The sequence below is a fragment of the Schistocerca gregaria genome, chromosome 1 (assembly GCF_023897955.1).
Source record: "Schistocerca gregaria isolate iqSchGreg1 chromosome 1, iqSchGreg1.2, whole genome shotgun sequence".
In the NCBI taxonomy this organism is placed as follows: domain Eukaryota; kingdom Metazoa; phylum Arthropoda; class Insecta; order Orthoptera; family Acrididae; genus Schistocerca; species Schistocerca gregaria.
The window spans coordinates 505,508,184-505,530,035 of record NC_064920.1 but is presented as its reverse complement, the minus strand read 5'-3'; the positions used below and the strand labels follow the sequence as shown (position 1 = coordinate 505,530,035).

At 41.8% G+C, this 21,852-nt stretch overlaps 1 protein-coding gene across 2 annotated transcripts in view; it reads left to right on the top strand.

The window, feature by feature from the left end:
- The window catches only part of LOC126354423 (serine/arginine repetitive matrix protein 2), a 232,460-nt gene that overhangs the window by 206,453 nt on the left and 4,155 nt on the right, over window positions 1-21,852 (top strand). For both annotated transcript variants that reach the window (XM_050004061.1, XM_050004070.1), the window contains one exon: window positions 8-2,239. In XM_050004061.1, coding sequence (XP_049860018.1) covers window positions 8-2,239 — 2,232 coding nt within the window. The remainder of the gene's footprint in view (window positions 1-7; window positions 2,240-21,852) is intronic.

The window sequence follows — 21,852 nt, the reverse complement described above, 5'->3', positions numbered from 1 at the left end:
TTTTTAGTGCTTCTGAAGTTGAAGAAAAGTTGACAAAGAAGAATACATCTGAAAAAGGGGAACGCCATCGTAGCAGAAACCATGGGCTATCTCCATATAGTAATCACAGAAATCCTGGTGAATCAAGTTCACGTTCAGTGGATAAATCTTCATCAAAAAGTAATTCTCATGATATCACTAGCAAGTCTGATAGTAAAAAGGACAGAACAGATCCCAAAAACAAGAAAACAATTGACACAGGACAGGAGAAGAAACAGAAAGAAAGAGAAAATAAGAAGAGGAGAAATAGTATAGAAGTTTCACCTGAAGCTCAATCACGACAATCATTATCTCCTTTTCCAAAGAAAAGTTCGAGCAGCAAAAAATTCCAGGCACCACCATCACCAAAGTCAAAGCATGCCCGGCAGAAATCTAAATCTCCATCCACAAAGCAGCATAAATCTACTTCCATTAGGAGAAGCAAATCAAGATCACCAGTAACAAAAAGTGTGCGATCTAAAGAAATAAAATCTTCACAAAAAATTGTATCACCAAAGGCCAGGCATCAGAAGTCAAGAAGTCATTCAAAATCAATCTCGCCTCGACGTACTATATCTGACATTAAGAGATCATCACGTAAGTCTCCTTCTCCGAGACACAAGCGGAAAGATGGACCCAGATCAAGAAGCAGGAGCAGATCACATTCAGTACCAAGAAGCTACAGTAGAAACCACAAACGTTCAAGGAAGAGCTCCTCTGATTCACCTGTTTCTCCAAAACGTAGACATTCCTCAAGGCATCGATGTAACAGTGACACAAGGTCACCATCCCTCAGAACTAGCAGATCGCGAACCCGCCGAGACCGAAGAAGTTCTCCAAAAATGTCGTCAGTTTCACCCAAACATAAACGTACTAAGTATTCTACGTCTCCCACACTCAAAAAGTCGATACATTTGAGGAGTAAATCAAAATCCCTCGAACGGAGCCAGCTGGCTGCAAAAGTATCCAAGTCATCTTTGTCACCTAAGTCTTCAGCACCCTTGAGGTCAAGGAGCAGCAGTAGATCCCATAATCGAAACAGGAAGTCACCAGATAATTTAATAAAACAAAAGGGATCAAGATCACCTTTTAACACAAAGAGCAAAGAACGAAGACATCGAAGTAGGAGTAAATCACCAATAAAGAATCACCACAGCAACAGATCTCCCAGCAGAACTAAATTAAAGAAGACATTGTCTCCTGAAAAGCCTGATGTCAGCAAATTGAAAAAAAATTCACCACCTGTTCAGAGTAAGAAGCAAACAGATACTTTGAAATCAAAAAGAACTAACAGTATGAGCAGTGATAGCAGTTCTGCTCAGACAAGCCTCAGCTATTCACCTATAGAGAAGTACCCAGAACGTTACCAAGATGTACTGGATTCAAAGGCAGCAAGTAAAAAGAACAACATTGCTTCCAAATCTGTGAACAAACTCTCAAAAAGGAAGAATTCCAGACACAAGTCGAAGTCTAAATCTCGCTCTCCATCTCGAAATCGAAGGGTTGCAGCAGCAATTATACCTAGGGTTCGACTTCGATCTTCTAGTGGAGAAGAAGATGATGATGATGAAGAGAAAGATAACAAAGAGAAGGAAGAGGACAGTCAGGAAATGGAAACACTGAAACTTTTGAAATCTGGTCTTGCTGAGAAAGCAAAGGAATCATTAGAAAAAAAACTAACTAAACCATCACCTGAACATCAGAAACCTGAAGAATCAGTTAACAAAGATACTGAAACTGAGAGTGAAGAAAAAATAGATGATAAGGATAGTATTCCAGTTTCGAGTGTGGAAGACTCCATTTGTGACATTGCTCTACCTCAGAAAAGTCAGACTTCTGATGATAATGACACTGCATCGGATAACGAAAAACCCGATGTAAGTCAGAAGTCCCCTGTAGATGTTCCTCGTCCTTCTGAGGAACCTGACATTGCTGTAATGCCAGATTCAATTCCAAAACCACCAGGTTCACCTCCAGCAAAAAAACCTTCTGAAACTGTTGTCAAATCAGAACCTATTGATGACTCGACTACTGCTTCTAATATTGAAGTTTTCCTGGAAACTTTGAAGTCTCAACTAAGGGACTCTGTCTCTCCCCCACGGAGGCTCAACCGAAATGCAAATTCCAGCAGCAGATCACGATCTGGGTCAGAGTCAGCAGAGCGTAGTGTGAAGACCTCTCATAAATCCAGGAGTTCATCACGTTCATCATCAAGTCACAGGTAGGCACAGTTGTGATTTGTGTTTAATGCACACATTGTGATTGCTCCATGTTTAGGATGTATTGTAAAAGTCTCTCTCCTAACATAGGCATAAGAGTGTGATTCTAGAAGTAACTGAATTTGCTAACTGTATACTATCTTTTGTGTTAACGAATAAGATTTTTTAATGCAAATAATAGAGAGAGTAGCGTTTAAACATTACTGTGTAAAAAATCCGCTACATAGGAATTTCGGAGAATGAAGAAAACTGCTGGCATTTAAGTCTTTTGCATGTATCTTACATTTGAAAAGGTTAAATAAACTGTCCATAGGTTATCAGAAAAACACTGTAAAAACATAGTCGTATAAGAAGTTACCTTGGATCGAGGATGACACAGTCGAACATAAGTGGAAAACTGAAAATGCAAATTTGACAACTGAGGGATTCAGAGGCCCAGAGAGAGACAGAAATTAACAGTAAAGAAGAAACAATTGGTAGAGAAGATGCAGCTGAGAACAGAAAGACAAAAGAGTCACAAAATGTTAGAGAAATTTTGTAAATATGTATTGTTTGCATTTGTGTGTGTGTGGGGGGGGGGGGGGGGGGGGGGAGATGTTGGCAGATGGTGAAGCAGAAATTGTGCCTCAGTGGGTGCTCTGTATCACCATATTATGGAGACATACTCTTTGCAACCTTCACATTTCACCCAGAGATTAGTAGTAGCCAAGCTGAACTATTGGTTCGGACCAGCTGTTGTATGATGTAAGTCATCTCAAAGGTAGTTCTGCCATTGATGATGTAGGTCTCACCATAGTTGGAGCTGGAGTAGGTAGTGGTTGCGAAATGCATGTATGAGTTACTATCAGCATCACGTCTGCTTCTGATACATAATGGTATATCCACTTTCATGACTTGCAGGAACTAAACTGTTTAATTATTTTCCCAGTCAAGATTTACCAGTTCTATTCTGCCTCTGACGACAGTTTTCTCAGTATTGACATCAATTTAATTTCTGCAATCTCTGTTCTTCCAGATATATCAAATCCACTTTTACATTCAACATCCCTTCTCAGTAGAAGTGACAGTAAATATTTGTCACATCATGCCATTCTAATAAGTGACCTTTGTCTCTGGGCCACTCCAAAAAGAGCAGCTCAAGAATCATGTTTCTTAGACCCAGGATTCCTGGGTTGGTGAGTGATGAGCACCAATAGTCCTCTATAATTGTAAGCTTTGCATATCCTTGTCACCATCTCGCCATGTGATGATGAAAAATTGTATCTCACAGGTTTAACTGTCCAGATCATGAGGGTGCTATAAATCTCTATTAAAAACGAAAAAGTAGGTAAATAAAAAATGAAATCCCTAAGGTTACTATGTGATGAGATAGATGACTGGTAAAGCTAAATAGCTGTTAGCAAGCAACTTTTGGGATAACTGCCATACCTCATTTGTTTTAGGCTTATACAGATAAAGTGAGGATGAACCTTTGTTTCCATAGCTACTCATATGACATCTGTGGAGTGCTCTAATCCTAACAAAATCATTCTCATCAGGCAGGGTCATCTGTTGGTTAGTGTTCATGCCTTCCCAACTAAATGATTTGGGAGATAGGCCTCCAAGAAAAAAAAGTCTTACAAAACATTAATATTAACAGAGAATTGACTACTTCACAGGATTCCCCCCCCCCCTCCTTTATATGAAAAAAGGTGTCATAGTTATGGATACATAAAACTTTGTAGTGTGTCACTGGAACACTTAAAAAACCCATGAAACAGCTTATGAAAGGTACTTTCCTAAAACTAAACAGATTCAAAATGCTCGATGTCTACCCATTTGTAATGGAGTTTCACAGTGGACACAATTCAGTAACGACAGTCTTTCCTTGAAAAGATGGACATTCAAAAACCATAAGAAAAAACCATTGAAATTGAAAACAGCAAGCTAGAACAAACAGCTGCTTTTTTACTTACTTTCAATTCATAAGTGTTGCTAGAACACACTAACACTTATTTCCTTTGACTGAAACTATATACCCAACGTAAAACAAGGTCCAAGCAACTTGTAGTAAATGTGACCAAGTCACTTGTGAACCTGAAGCATGATTTTTGTTGCCACTATTCTAAACTACTTTGGAAGTTGTGCAACATTGGTTGTTCAGAAAAATATTCATGAAATAAATTAAATAAAGGTTGTAAATCCTCTTTTGCTGAAACTGAAAGTGTTTATCAGTGTACTGCACCATTATTCATATTAATGACCAAAAAATTTGTGAACACAAACCTCCCTTCCTACTATTATTTGTGAACTATAACTGGGCATATTGCTATTAGGAAATTGGGAGACAGTGGTTAGGGCTTGCTGCGGGAAGAGGTGGTGGTGGTGGTGGTGGTAGTGGTGGTGGTTAAGGAGGGGATAACATGCTCTGTCACCACATACTGTAAGTGATGTGTCAGCACAACTTGGAATTCAACTTTTCCATGACAACACAAGCCCAGTACAATAGACTGTGGGGTGGTAGGACTGGACCAAGTGACACATCAGGCAATCACCATCAACAGTTGCACTGAACATTTATTTGGGACATTTAAACAAGACAAATAACAAATAAAACCATCAACACATTTTTAAAATTACCATTTATGTGAGAGCAAGTTACCTCAAAATTTAAACATTCATAAGCCTAGGCACTTATGGCCTATTACACATTTAGTGAAATGAGCTAAAAACTATTTACTCAAGAACTATGATCAACCTGAAAACAATTTACTAAAATTTAACGAGGAAATGTATTCTTTTGTTACTGCAGTGATTGGTATTACCAAAGTAATTCAGAGTACAGGCAACAACAAATCAGACTCCGTGACACACAACCATGTTACTTAAATGGCAGGCACCCTACAATGTAGGATATAAAATACAAGATTTCATGTGACCAAGCAACCTTGTGAGATTCAACAAACTTCGTCCAGAAGCGGACGCCCGCCCACTCAGCTGTTTCCAATACAGGCCCGGCATGGACCACCAAACCAGAGCAGCAACGGTCACGAACAGGCACGAAAAATCTCAGAACTAGAGGGTATCTACAACAGACTGACACTTGCCTTAAGTAACTAGAAACACAATAATTCATTACAGCACGTCATCTGTAGAATTAATCAAGCTATTAATGAACATCAGATAAGCAGTACAAATTTATTATCTTATGTGTGTAACACCAATTATACATTAAGACGCAAACAAACTAGATACACGGCCAGCTGGCACGCACGGACTAAAGGGCGGAAAATACACAACCACACAAGTAGGACCTAACCCAGGACCCCACACCCGCTACCAAGGCAAACAGAAGTAGTCCCGATAAAACGAAATTAATTGCAAGTCAATAGTGTGCAGGCTAACGGTATATCAAGATTGCCCCCCCCCCCCCCCCACACACACACACAAAATACAAAAATACAAAGTGACTTACAACAAATAGCCACATTTAAATTTGTGATTAAACAAAAATTAATTACAATATCCACATATTGTCATTGAAGAAATTCTTGTACTTTCATTAATAGAATCAGTTTCAAACAATTTAAACACACAATAACAACTGGCCTCTCAGTAATTCATAAGAATTTATGAAACTACTCATTTAGAATTAGACACGTGTCTCTCAGACACACTATTACTTCACACTGTTACTTCAGATACAAATGCAACAGTAATGTTATTGCAATTCATGTCAAAATACATCCAGCGAAAATTTTATCCATGTATATCTGTAGTAATTGGCCAGCTTAACTCCGTCGTGTGATACAAATACAACAACCAGACGGCACTTAGACAAGGACCAGCCAAACTGTTTTCTATGACTGTTAAACACTGGCAGTAACAATTTACAAACAGAATGTATCATTACTCCAGGACCTAATAAATGTTAATCATCACATCACATATGAGGTGCGACAATAAAGTAATCAGACCAAGTTGGAAAAAAAAAATATTGCTTACCGTTTTAGTCAAGTTTAATGTTGTCTCCTTCAAAGTCGTTCCCTTCTGGTTGCACACACTTTTTCCAGTGCTTCTGCCATTGATGGTAACATTTCTTGAACTCATCTTCTGTAATATCCTCCAAGACCCTCGTCACAGTTTTTTGGACATCTTGTGTTGTTTGAAAATGGTGTCCTTTGATGGCTGTTTTGACTCTTGGAAATAGAAAAAAGTCGCACAGAGCGATTTTTGGTGAATAAGGTGGCTGTGGTAGTACAGAAATTTGTTTTGAGCTTAAAAATTTCTGTACTGACAGAGCAGTATGGGATGGCGCATTTTCTTGATGCAGAGTCCAATTATCGGCAATGTTGGCACGGACACGAAAAACTCTTTTATGAAGTCTTTCTAAAATTTCTTTGTTGTAATATTGGTGAACTGTTTGTCCAGGAGGCACCCACTCATTATGAACAATTCCCTTGGAATCAAAGAAGCACACAAGCATGCAGTTCACTTTTGACTTTGACATGTGAGCTTTTTTTAGTCTGAGATATCCCTTTGAGCACCATTGTGAACTTTGGCGTTTAGTCTCTGGGTCATACTGAAAAAAACAACTTCTATCACCAGTGATAACATGGCTCAACAATTCTGGATTGATTTCCGGTTGCTCTAACAGATGGGTTACCACATTTTCCCGTGTTTGTCGCTGTTGTGGCGTGAGATTTTTGGGGACCATTTTTGCACAAATCTTTCTCATACCAAGATCTTCAGTTATTATTAGACAAACCGTTTCTCCATTGATATTCAGTTCTTCTGCAATCATTTTCATGGATAATCTTCGATCATATCGTAAGAGTTCACGCACCCTAGACAAGCTGACATCCGTCCGTGAGGTTGATGGTCGTCCATTGCGATCTTCATCTTCAGCATTCATTCTGCCTTCACTAAACATTTTATGCTAATGAAAAACTTGAGCTCTCGACATAACCTCCTCTCCAAAAGCCTTCTGAAGTTTACCATAAGTTGTCATCGCATTTTCAGCCAATTTAACACAAAAATAAATAGCTAGCCATTGCACAATATTATGCGGTTGCATTACCATGACGAGAGACACAAACACGTGTTAACTTATGAAAGCATACCTCACGACTGAGTAGTTGCATCAATATGCCGCTTGGACTAGAAGCAGCTTATAGACCAAGGTCAAAGATATTGTGCCTACGCAAGCCTGCATGTTTGCCACATATCGCAAAGAAAATCAGTCTCATTATTTTATTGTTGCACCTCATACAGCTCGCACTAGAACACTGCATACTAAGCAAGTTGAAATTAAACACATTCGAGGATAGACACAGTAGGAGTAGCAACAGCCACAATTTACAGCACAAGCAAGGCCCTACCTTCTTGCTTGTTTGATGAAGCCAGCCGCTGCAGATCCCAGTGCCAGGAGACATGTAGCAAGCAAAATACATGAACAGCTTCCCAGTTATGTGACTGCTTCCATGCCGGTGATATTTCCTATGGCGCCATCATTCAGGTAAACAGCCCTTTTTAGATGTGCTCTTCCTGCTGCCTCGCACAGCACCTGCATACTGTCTGCCAGACTTGGAAAATGATGTTACTGCTATGCGTCCTCCCCCATCCTCAAAAAAAAAAAAAATCCTCACTACTTGCTAGAGCTTACCCTTCGTTCCCTGATCGGCCCGGTAGGTGGTGCCACCGCGCACTCTGCACACACCACCAGAAACTTGACCCATACCGGTGGCGGGAATATTGTTGATCAAGACACGTGGCTCATCCTCCCCCTCAGAAAACCAGAAACCATCCCCCATTTGTCCAAGACAAGAGACGAGAGCTAGCGCCCTCCCTTGACCCGAGATATGTGGACCTGTGAGGTTTTCCCAGTCCGACTATTCGAAACCAGCAAACTCACTGGGCTCAAGACCCGTAACACCTGGCAGGGTCCCACGAAATGTGGTGATAACTTGGTCGAGATTTTGTCTTTCCCTTGCCCCCCTGCCACAAAATTACAAATGAAAACTGTCGCCCCTGGCTGGACCTTAAATGGACAACACCCGTCATTGTAACGCTGCGCTAGTTTCTGGTGTGTGAGCTCAATATTTTCCCTGGCACATTTCCAATTCTGCTGAATGAGCTTGCTAGTTACCCCTTCAGGCAGTAAATCATTGATGGGCCACAAATTGGCGATTGGAGAATTCACAGGATAACTGAGCATCAGAGAGAGAGGGGTAGCCGTACTCTATTCGTCGCGGGCGGAGTTGAAGGCCAAATTCAACCGAGGGATCATCTCATCCCACCTTCCCTGCGACATCTGGTGGAAGGCTGAGAGAGCAGCCTTAAGATTGCGATTCACTCTCTCTGCAAGTGAAGGTTGCAGGTAGCAGGGAATAGCAGTGACATCATGTATAGCACTTCTGAAGCAAAATCTCTTAAACTACCGTGACACAAAAGCAGAGGTGTTATCACTAACAAGTGACCTTGGTGGACCAAAGATTGAAAAAATGTTGGACATATGGCGAATGGTTAAACCCTCTGTTATTCCACTACCAGGGATGAGCCATAAAAAGTGTGTGATCGCATCCACCAGTACCAATATCTATCTATTGGCATTCTGAATTCTGGGTAATGGTCCGATATAATCAATGAACACCTTGTCAATTGGTGCATTCTTCCTGGTAGATTGCAGCAACCCTCTGCGCGCTTTAAGAGTTGGGTTTGGACTCCTTACATACATGGCATTGCTCTACTAATCTATGAATATCCTTATACAATGTCGCCCAGGTTAGATGCTCCCGAATCTTAGCAATAGTCTTGGCTACTCCCAAGTGACCTCCCACCATAGAATTATGGAAAAAATCGCTGTTGATATGCGGACTGCCCACTGGGCAATACATCCAGTTCTCCTGGGGCGGGCCAGTACCCAGCTTAATGCCTGGTTGTCAGTCTCTAATTTGAAATGTCTATGTTCTGGGTAGAAACGAAACCTTTCTAAAGTGAAGAATACTGCCAATGCTTCCCATTCGTACACAGAATATTTTAACTCGGCAGGCAAGAGTGTCCTGGATGCGTATGCTATCGGATGACATTCACCTTCATTGTCCTGGAGCAGCATAGCTGCCATCCCAGAATTAGATGCATGCATCTGAACAATAAAACGCTTACCAAAATCTGGTACAGACAACACAGGTGGGACCTGCCCCACTGAAAATCCACGTTCTTCTTCCAAAGTTGGTTTAGTGGAGGCACTACTTGTGCAAAATGGGGCACAAATTTACGGAAGAAATCAGCCATTCCTATAAATTGGGCAACTCCCTTCTTATTGGTAGTCTTAGGAGGCAGAAACTTATGTAGATCCCTCATTCTCCCCTGGTCAATCCTCACTCCCCTTGCCGAGACCAAATGACACAAAAACGAAATCTCCTTGCGTGCCAAACTTACCTTAGGAGGCTTGACCATGAGCTCAGCTTCTCGCAAGCAGAGTAAGATTTGCTGAAGGTGCTCCTCAAACGTAGGACTATATACTACCACATTGTCAAGGTAATTATAAACAAACTTGTATTTGAAATCCCCCAAGATGTTATCTAGTAGCTGATACAGTACTGCCGTGCCCGTGGACAACCCGAATGGGACACGATTAAACTCATAAAGGTTCCAGCCTGTGCTAAATGCAGTGACTGGTTTAGACTCTTCAAATAACGGAATGTGGTAGTAAGCCTGGTTGAGGTCCAGGATGGTAAAGACCTTTGCTCCCGCAAACCAGGTAAAACAATGGTGCAAGTCAGGCAACGCACCAACTCCAAAACAACCTTCTGGTTTAATCGTCTACAGTCCACCACCGGATGATACGCAGCCTCTGCCTTAGGCACCAAAAACATTGGAGAAGCATACGGAGAGGTCGACTTCCTGATCACTCCTTCCTCCAACATCTTATCAACTACTGGCACAATGCCTCCAGCTTTGGCAGTAACAATCTATACGGTGATTGTCGAACTAGCACATCATCAATCAAGCATATATGGTAACAAATTTTATCTGCTACACCCCAGGTTATTAGTCAGCACATCAGGAAAACGACTCAGAAGCACCAAGAATTCCGCTGCCTCACTACCTGGCAAATGACTGAACCCAAATTCAGAATCCTGAATAGATATATTGTTTACCTCAGTCTGACCCTGGAATGAACACAAACGAAACTTCTTTGGAGGTGCGATCTGAATATGAAACATCCTACTGGCGTAATCTAACACCAAACACATCCGTTGTATCGAATCAGAGCCCAATAACAAATTAACGGACAGGTTTTCCACCACTAACAAACGAATTGGCCACAAAACCCTTGTATTGATACACTTCCCCGGCAACAGCCCATGAGGGGGCAACCATTGCCCATTAACCGCACGACACCCCTCTGAGGTCAGTTGCTAGGGAGGTAGCTTACATACTGCTCGATACTTCTGATACCGTTGATGGTCTAACAAGGATGCACTACTGCCAGAATCTACCAACACCCAGACTGGTTCATGGTTCAAGGTGCTGCACACGAATGGCAGCAACTGGCTACCAACTGATCTTGTGCGATTACATTGCTTCATTGGATGCTTCTGACTAAAGGTGTCCCTGTTCTTTAATCGTCAGCTACTCAGGCGCAGTTTCCGTCTCTCTGGACAAACGCACCAAATGCTCGAAACTCCCACAACGAAAACAGCTCCTATTCCCAACATCATTTATCTTTCATTCAATACGATCAGGTTGCACCCAGGTAGCTAAAGGATCTGCCTCTCACACACTGGCTCTCTTACTATCAGCAAAACGGAGCTCCTCAATCTGATAAACCAAAGTCTCAATTTAACTGAAGACAGTTGGCTTAGGGGCAAACATAACCCATGACGTGCCCTCTGGTCCATTTCACTTATATTTATCTCCACCACAGTAATGGTGACACGAATTTCATCAATATACTGTTCAAGGGTCTCAGTTTGACGCTAGGCATGATAAAAATATTGGTCTGCCAAATCAAGCTTAATGCGTGGAGTGAATTTACGTTCAGTGATCTTCTGCCGCAAATTGGGAAGGCTACCCTTATCTCTCAACAATACTTCACTAATAATAATACTCAATAACCCCTTTGACAAAGGATAAATCAGTTGAAGAATAACTCGGTGGTCAAAACCTAGTGCATCCACATGCATTTCCAAACTTACCAATAAGCACAGAACCTTCACGGCACACGGCAACTCGCCTAACACCTGAATGCTCAATCGCTGAATTAAAAAAAAAAAAATAGGATTGGGTAACTTAACAAATGGCTTGAACAATGGCTGCCCAACGTTCGTTAATTTCCCTGTCAGCACTGATTCATTCACCGGTTCTTGTACCAGTGTACCTCCTCTTACACTCTCTTCCCCCTGCAACCCTGCTGCATTAAGATTGAACTGCAATGCCATAGCCCTCTGACGCAACTCCCAAATATTGGCGTTCTGTTTAGGAGTAACCTTCAACTGTTCTAAATCTCCCAATCTATTAACCCAATGAATGTGCTGAGATTGAACCCAGCTAATCTGTGTAATGGAATGGTTACTATCTCTCATAAACTCGAGATTCTCTCGCACACCGGAAAGTGACACAGCACACATGGGCAACACTAAACCTACCTCACTAATGCCTTCCACAGGCGAGGCATACCAGACAGTCCAAAGCTCCCCACAAACACGCACTCAAATCTCTCACCGCCCCATAAGTTGGCACTCCACGTACCTTAAGCTCATAAACTAGCTGCTCTCTCCTCAACTGGCTCAAACTGGCTTAGTCCCAGACACCCCCTGGGCTGCGGGTGACTCGCTTCATTGTCCTGTAACATAATACAGCCTACAGAGATTGCTCACACAAAAAATACAAGTTCAGATAAATAACCTAATTTATCACCAGATACAACAATGGATGGTGATGCCTTACCCAGGGACCCCGAAACACAACTACTCTCTGCTACCAATGATGTGTCAGCACAGCATGGAATTAAACTTTTACACAATGAGAAGAGCTCAGCACAATAGGCTGTTAGGAGGTAGGACTGGACCAAGTGACACATCAGGCAATCACCATTGACAGTTGCACTGAACATTTATTTGCTACTTTTAAACAAGACAAATAACAAATAAAACCATCAACACATTTTTAAAATTACCATTTATGTGAGAGCAAGTTACTTCAAAATTTAAACATTCATAAACCAAGGCACTTATGGCCTATTACACATTTAGTGAAATGAGTTAAAAATTATTTACTCAAGAACCATGATCAACCTGAAGAACAATTTACTAGAATCTAATGAGGAAATGTATTCTTTCCTTATTGCAGTGATTGGTATTACCAAAGTAATTCAGAGTACAGGCAACAACAAATCACATACCATGGTACACAACCATGTTACTTAAATGGCAGGCACCCTACAATGTAGGATATAAAATTTCGTGTGACCAAGTAACCTCGTGGGATTCAACAAACTTCGCCAGAAGTACGCCCGCCCACTCAGCTGTTTCCAGTACAGGCTCGGCATGGACCCCCAAATGGGAGTAGTTATGGTCATGAATAGGCACGAAAAATCCCAGAACTTGAGGGTATCTACATCAGACTGACACCTACCTCAAGTAACTAGAAACACAATAATTAATTACAGCACATCATCTGTAGAATTAATCAACCTGTTGATGAACATTAGATAAGCAGTATAAATCTATTATATTTTGTGCATAAGACCAATTATACATTAAGCCACAAGCTAACTAGATACATGGCCAGCCGACATGCACAGGCAAAAGGGACAGAAAGTACACAACCGCACAAGTAGGACCTAACCCAGGACCCCCACACCTGCTACCAAGACAAACAAAAGAAGTCCCAATAAAACGAAATCAAATGCAAGTAACTAGCATGCAGGCTAACAGTATATCAAGATGCACCCCCCCCCCCCCCCCCCCCTTACCGAGGGTGCAGAAGTCTGGAAGTTATTGCTCATGGTGGCACCAATGACATCTGTCGCTTGGGTTCTGAGGGCATCATCCTCAGTTCTTATGGTCAGTTGGCAGAAGTGGTTAAGACTGCCAGACTTGCTCATGGGGTGCAAGCACAGCTCATAGTTTGCAGAATTGTTCCCATGGAAGAGGCCAGGTGATACGGGATGATTTCGATTAGATTACATATTGGTCAGACAGAGATTCTGAAATCAGATACTGGACTCTAAGGCATACCCAGGAGCAGATATAAACTCGGATCACAATGTAGTAGTGATGAAGAGTAGGCTGAAGTTTAAGAGATTAGTCAGGAAGAATCAGTATGCAAAGGAGTGGGATACAGAAGTACTAAGGAATGATGAGATATGCTTGAAGTTCTCTAAGGCTGTAGATACAGCTATATGAAATAATTCAGTAGACAGCACAGTTGAAGAGGAATGGTCATCTCTAAAAATTGCAATCACAGAAGTTAGAAAGAAAAACATAGGTACAAAGAAGGTAACTGCAATGAAGCCATGGGTAATAGAAGAAATGAAAGAAGGAAGTACAAAACTGTTCGGGGAAATTCAGGAATGCATAAATTTAAGTTGTTGAGGAATAAGATAAATAGGAAGTGCAGGGAAGTTAAGACGAAATGGCTGCATGAAAAATGTGAAGATATCAAAAAAGAAACGATTGTCAGGAGGACTGACTCAGCATACAGGAAAGTCAAAATAGCCTTCAGTGAATTTAAAAGCAAGGGTATTAACATTAAAAGTGCAACAGGAATTCCACTGTTAAAAGCAGGGGAGAAAATGGATAGGTGGAAAGAGTGCATTGAAGGTCTCTATGAGGGGGAAGATTTGTCTGATGTGAGAGAAGAAGTAACAGGAGTCGATTTAGAAGAGATTGGGGGGGGGGGGGGGGGAGGCAACCATTATTAGAATCAGAATTTAAGAGAGCTTTCAAGGACTTAACATTAAATAAAGCAGAAGGGATAGATAATATTCTGTCAGCTTCTCTAAAATCATTTGGGGTATTGGAACAAAATAACTATACATGTTGGTGTCTAGAATGTACGGGTCTGGCGACATTCCATCTGACTTTCGGTAAAAATCATCTACACAATTCCGAAGACTGCAAGAGCTGAGAAGTGCAAGAATTATTGCACAAGCAAAATTGAGAATGTGTTAGATGACAATCAGTTTGACTTTAGGAAAGGTAAAGGCACCATAGAGGCAATTCTGACTTTGAAGTTGATAATAGTAACAGTACTAAAGAAAAATCAAGACACATTTGTAGGATTTGTCGACCTAGAAAATGGTGCAAGATGTTCGAAATTCTGGGAAAAATAGGGCTAAGCTATAGGGAAAGACTGCTAATATACAACATGTACAAGACTTAAGAGGGAATAATAAGAGTGGAGTGTGAAGAATGGAAGTTCTCAGATTAAAAATGGTGTAAGACAAGGACGTAGTCTTTCATCCCTACTGTTTAGTCTGTACATCTAAGAACCAATGATGGAAATAAAAGAAAGGTTCAAGAGTGGAATTAAAATTCGAGGTGAAAGGATGTTATTGTATGATTCACTGGTGACATTCCTATCCTAAGTGAAAGTGAAGAAGAATTATACTGAATGTGCTGAATGGAGTGTACTGTCTAATGAGTACAGAATATGGATTTAGAGTAGTTCAAAGAAAGGCAAAATTAACAAGAAGTAACAGAAGTGGGAACATTAGGATTGATGGTAATGAAGCAGATGAAGTTAGGGTATTCTTCTACCTAACCTAGGCAGCAAAATAATCAATGGCAGATGGAGCAAGGAGGACATCGAAACCAGACTAGCACTGGAGAAAAGGGCATTCTTGACCAAGAGAAGTCTACTGGTAACATTGACCTTACTTTGAGCAAAAAATTCTGAGAATGTACGTTTGGTGCCCAGCATTGTATGGTAATGAAACATGGACTGTGGGAAAACCAGACCAGAAGAAAACCAATGCTTTTGAGATGTCCTACAGATGAATGTTAAAAATTAGGTGGACTGGTAAGGTGAAAAATGTGGAGGTTCCCCACAGAATCAGAGAGGAAAGGAATGTGCAGAAAACACTGACAAGGAGAAGGGACAGGATGATAGGACATCTGCTAAGACATAATGGTATGACTTCCATGGTACTAGAGGGAGCTGTAGAGGGTAAAAACTGTAGAGGAAGACAGAGATGGGAATACATCCAGCAAATAATTGAAGACATAAGTTGCAAGTGCTACTCTGAGATGAAGAGGTTGGCATAGGAGAGGAATTTGTGGCGGGCCACATTAAACCAGTCAGAAGACTGATGACTCAAAAAAAGAAAGGTGGGGGTGGGGGGTAACAGGCTCGATTGGATCCTTTGGTTTGGGACTGGGTGCAGGCTCCATAGATTCTGTGATGGTCATATCTGCTGAATTTCTGGGCCTGTGTTATATGGTGCAGAGTTGTAGGACTCCGCTTGATAGGTCAGGGGTGCACTACACAAAAGAAGAATCTGCATGGATATCGAGTACTGGAGGAGAGCACATGAGGGTTTCTAGGCTAGGAGGTAGTTTGAGGTCTTCTAATGAACGCTCACCACTCGATACAGAGAGTAAAATTTTATCGCCTACAAAGTAGACATTTAGACTGTCAAAATTTTAACAGTGAAGTATAAGTATTTAACAATAAATTATTTTAACAAAGTTCCCAAATTGTTGCCCTCCAGGAAATATCTTGTGCTTCAATTATTCTCAGGATCAACAGTTGGCTGATGCCCAATGTAGGAAGCTTTGAAATACTTATCAAGTCTAGGAACTTTCACTGAAAAGACAGATTAGTGCCATAGGAGTGGGAGAGATCATTGCAGTTGATAAACTTATTGTGTCTGTTGAGGTCAAATTTGAGTGTGACAGTGAAGTTATAGCGACACTTGTAACTCGTCTAGATGAAATCAAGTTAATTGTTGGATGTGTTTCCGGCCATTCAGTTCTGCTGTGGCAGTTTTAGAGTCATCCAAGCAAAGTCTATGGGAGTGGAGAAGAAATACCCAGATAATACAATATTAGTGGGGTGTGACTTTAACCTACCGAGTATAGAATGGTACATGTATGTATTCAGTGAGTGTGGTACAGTCAGTTTTATGAAGTACTTCTGAACACATTTTCCAAAAACAGCCTTGAACAACTAGCTAGAGAACCACAAGCAATGCATATATTTTAGACCCTGTAGCCGACCTTTCATCAGTGTCAGAAAAGATATGGGGATTTTGGTGATCATGATGTCATTATAGTGATGATGGTTACTAAAGTTAATAAATCCCTCAAGAAGGCCAGGAGAGTGTTTATACTAGAAAGAGCAGATAAGCAGTTGTTAGCATATAACTTAGACAACAAATGGCCATCATTTAGCTTCATTATGGGCGATATAGAGGAATTATGGCCAATGTTTAAACTGTCCATTATGTGTGGTGTATTTACCATTGAGTCAGCCATAGTGCCGCTTCAATATTACAGCAGGGAGCAATTTTTGTACTTAGGCTTATCGCCTGTGTCTGTCACACTTATGGTAAGGATGGTTTGGAAATGGACACGAGTCTCCATCAAGAAATAAATAAAGATACTTCTCAATGCAACTTATGATGGAACTCCAACCACTTATTTCAGAGTTTAAATTGATTGCAAGTTTCGCTCTGGAGGTGTATGTGCGAAGTAAGTGGATAAAGGGTGGAAAAGACACTCTATGGTTTAGTAATCAGATTTGGAAAATGCTGGAGAAACAGACATTGTTGTATTTTCAATTCAAAAAAGAGTGCAAAAAAAGCTGACAGAAAAAAGTTAGTAAGAAATCCGTGCTCCGTCTGTAAGACGGAACTTAAGAACTTAAGAAAATTGTGGTTGTACATGAAATCACTAAGCGAGGTGTAGGCTTCTGTCCAGTCACTCACCAACCAGTCTGGGGCAGGAGAAGATATTTAAAGGAAAACTGAATTTCTAAATTTCACATCAAAGAAGTTATTCACACGTGAGTATCATAACTGTGTTTGATTTTTGTACAGACTCACGCATGGAGGACATAGACACTGGCATCTTTGGCACAGAGAAGCAATTGAAAGAATTGAAAACAAGTAAGTTGCCAGTCCAGATGGAATCGCAACTAGGTTGTGTAGAGAGTACTCTGCGGCATTAGTATCTTCATTGCCCTGCATTTATTGCGAGTGTCTCACCCAGTGAAAAGTCCCAAGCATGTGGAAAAAAGTGCAGGTGACTACTGTATATAAGAAAGGTAAAACAAGTGACTCACGATATCCAGTTTGCTGCAGAATTCTGTAACACATTCTGTGTTCAATGTGGCACAGACAAATAGCAATATTGTGCATGACCTGCTGAAGTGTCTGAGCATTGACACTGTCGATGACCTCGTGAATGGCTGTTTTCAGCTCAGCAATGGTTTTGGGGTTTTTCTGTACACCTTGTCTTTAATATGACCCCACAAAAAGGAGTTGCATATGTTCAGATCTGGAGAATATGGCGGCCAAACGAGGCCCATGTCAGTGGCCTCTGGGTACCCCAGAGTCAGAATGCGGTCCTCAAAGTGCTCCTCCAGGACATCAAACACTGTATTGCTTTGATGGGGTCAAGCTCTGTCATGCATGAAGTACATATTCTTGAAATCAGGGTCACTTTGGATAATTGGGATGAAATCATCTTACAAAACCTTCACATACTGCTCGGTAGTCACCGTGCCATCAAGGAATATTGCACCGATTGTTCCATTACTGGACATTGCACACCACATGGTCATCCATTGAACTTGTGGATAACATTGGAAGCTCACTGAGGCTTTTTTGCGGATGATGCTGTAGTATATCAAGAGGTTGTAACAATGGAAAATTGTACTGAAATGCAGGAGGATCTGCAACAAATTGATGCATAGTGCAGGGAATGGCAATTGAATCTCAATGTAGACAAGTGTAATGTGCTGCAAATACATAGAAAGAAAGATTCTTTATAATTTAGCTACAATATAGCAGATCAGCAACTGGAAGCAGTTAATTCCATAAATTATCTGGGAGTAGGCATTAGGCGTGATTTAAAATGGTATGACCATATAAAATTAATCGATGGTGAAGCAGATGCCAGACTGAGATTCATTGGAAGAATCCTAAGGAAATGCATTCCAAAAACAAAGTAAGTATGCTACAGTACACTTGTTCGCCTACTGCTTGAATACTGCACACCGGTGTGGGATCCGTATCAGATAGGGTCGATAGAAGAGGTAGAGAAAATCCAATGGAAAGCAGCGCGCTTGGTTACTGGATCATGTAGTAATCACAAAAGCGTTACGGAGATGATAGATAAACTCCAGTGGAAAACTCTGCAAGAGAGACGCTCAGTGGCTTAGTATGGGCTTTTGTTGAAGTTTCGAGAACATATCTTCACCGAGGAGTCAAGCAGTATATTGCTCCATCCTACGTATATCTCGCGAAGACACCATGAGGATAAAATCAGAGAGATTAGAGCCCACACAGAGGCATACCGAGAGTCTTTCTTTCCATGAACAATGTGAGACTGGAATAGAAGGGCGAACCGATAGAGGTACTCAAGGTACGCTCCACCACACTCCGTCAGGTGGCTTGTGGAATATGTATGTAGATGTAGATGAAGGGAAACAAACGTATTCCTATATTTCCAGAAATCATTTGACACAGTGCCCCATCGGAGACTACTGACGAAGGCCCGAACATGCAGTTTACGTTCCCAGATATGTGAGTAGCTAGAAGGCTTTTTAAGTAATAGAATCCAGTGCATTGTCCTCAATGGTGAGTGCTCATCACAGGCAGGGGTTTTGTCAGGAGTGCCCTCGGGAAGTGTGAGAGGACTATTTTTATTCTCTATGTACATAGATGACCTGACAGACAGGGTGAGCAGCAGTTTACAACTGAGAAGAGGGCTGTCTGGTGGACCACAGAGGGACTAGTTGGAGGCATGACAAGACTACCCCCAGGTGTGGACTTGGGAAGCTGTGGGGCAGGGAGAGTGGAGGGGACAGTGAGCGGGAAAGGAGAGGAGCAGGGAAGGGGGAAGACGGGTGTGTGCATTGGCAGAGGATGGCACAGAAAGAGGGCGAGGGAATGTGAACAGGGAGGACGTCATAGAACGGAGGGACCAGAAACTGTTGGGTGGGGGAGTGCGCAGGTTGCCTGAGGTTGAGGCCGGGATAATTTTGGGAGCAGAGAATATGTTGTAAGGATAACTCCCATCTGCACAGTTCAGAAAAACTGGCGATGGATGTGAGGATCCAGATTGTGGCTCGAGTTGTGAAGGAGCCATAGAAATCAAGCCTGTTATGTTCAGCTGCATGTTGTGCCACAGCATGGCCTACTTTGCTCTTGGTCAAAGTTTGGCAGTTGCCATTCATCATGGTGGACAGCTGGTTGGTAGTCATACCAATATAAGACGCTGTGCATTGATTGCAGCCGAGCAGGTATATGATATGGGTGCTTTCACACCTGGCCTGGCCTCTGATGGGGTAGGATAAGCCTGCGACAGGCCTGGAATAGAAAATGCTGGGTGAATGGACTGGGCATGGATATCTTTCCTGTGGCAAGGGGTTGGAGTTGCGAGTGGATTAGAGATGGACTAGCATCTTGGTTAGAATGTCCCTCATTTTGAGGCATGCTGATAGGTAATCAAAGCCACAATAAAGTATTTGGTTAAGTGTTCCAATCTGGGATGATATTGGGTGATGAAGGGATTACTCCTTCGTAACTTGTTCTTGGTGGTGGTGGTGGTGGTGGTGGTGGTGGTGGTGGTGGTGGTGGGAGGATTCCGGGTGTGTGTTGAAAATGGCATGGGAGATCTCTTTGCAGACTAGGTCTGTGGGATAGTGCCTTTCTCTGAAGGTGCAGGTGAGACCCTCAGCATTCTGGGCAAAGGAGTTCTTGTCACTGCAGATACACCTTCCCTTGGTGAACAGTCTGTTATGGGAGGGATTTTTTTTGTTTGGAAGGGATGACAGCTGTTGAAATGAAGGCACTGTTGGTGGTTGGTGGGTTTAATGTGGACAGAAATGTGGATGGGGTCATAAGACAAGACAAGAGGTTTGACTTTTGAGAGGCTCGGAAGATCTCCTTTAGGTGCCTTTGGCTCTGCCACCGAATTGTTTGTATACTTCCCCTTCAGAGGAGAAGTAGTCGTGAGTTAGGATAAAGTTAGTAGAGTGTATGAGGAATGAGGTAGTGGATTTGGAGTATGAAGGTCATTGGGAAAGGTAGTGTTCAATGGTGGCAAGGCTATGGGCATGAGAGATGTTAGTGTATTGGGAATTGGTGTCAGCAGTGAGAAGTAGGGATCCAGGTGGTGAAGGAGTACGGATGGTGGAGAGTCTGTGAAAGAATGGTTGGTGTCTTTGACGTGGGAGACTAGATTATGGTTGGTTGGTTGGAGATGTTGGTCAATAACAGCGAAAATTCTCAGTGGAGGCACAATAACCAGCTACGATAGGGAATCCAGGATTTGTGTGTTTTGGGGTAGCATTTGAAAGGTGCGTATGGAGGGCTGTTTTGCTCCTCATCTCCCCCCAGCCTTGTGATACTGCACCTGGTGGCTGTCTTGTCATGCCTTCTTCTAGTCTGTAGCTCTGACAGCGAACACTCCTTTCTCCTGGCATCCATATCCTGCTAGCCTCTCCTCTTCCCAGCATATAGTTGCTTCTGCTGAATGTGACAGTTGCATTCTGGTAGAAGCTGCCGGAAAAGGCAGTCGTGTGTGAGGTGTGCTTGGCATGTGTGAATGAATGTGTGTATGTGCTCTTCCTTTTCTTAAGAAAGATAACTGTGTGACAGTCTTTTCATTGTGCCTATCTGCATCTCAGCATGTCATCTCTTCGGCAAGTAGCAATCCATCTTCTTGCTTATATTGTTGATACTCCGACTTGGAGTTTCCATTGTTTAATTATCATTTGTCATTTAGAAATAGGGTGGATGAAGAGTTAAGGCGAATGCCACAGTGGTGTCTTTCAAAAGAGGTATCATTGATTTCTTTCCATATCCCTCCCTAATATGAGCTTGTGATCCATCTCTAATGACCTTGTTGTCAATAGAAAGTTAAAAATTAATCATCCTTCCTTTTTTTATCTCAATACTACACGAAGCTTCACCAGAAAGATAAAAATCTAAAGGGTGCAAGGTCAGGGCCATGAGGAGGATGAGATAGGAACTCTCAACCCACTTTACCAATAGTTTCCAGCGACAGTCGGGATGCATGAGATCGAGCATTGTCTTTCAAAACTAACGCACCATTCCTCTGTCATCCCAGACATTTCCATTTCAGTGCAAGCTTGACTTTGTTCTCAGTCATGCCTGATACTGCAATTGCTTCTCCGAAAAATTACAGGAAGTTGGACCATGGGTAGTCCAGAAAGACGATTACATAATCTTAACTGCCAACAGTTGCATTTTAAATTTGTTGCAGATAGGCAGTTCAGGGTGCTTCTGCTACAAGCTTTGACTCTTGTACCATGGTTCAAAATTACATATTTGTGTTTCATCACAGGCAGAAATCTTGTCCAAAATGTGTCTCGTTCGCTATTGAAAGAATTTTTGAGCATGGTGCAGATGTGAAATATATGTTCCTTGTGA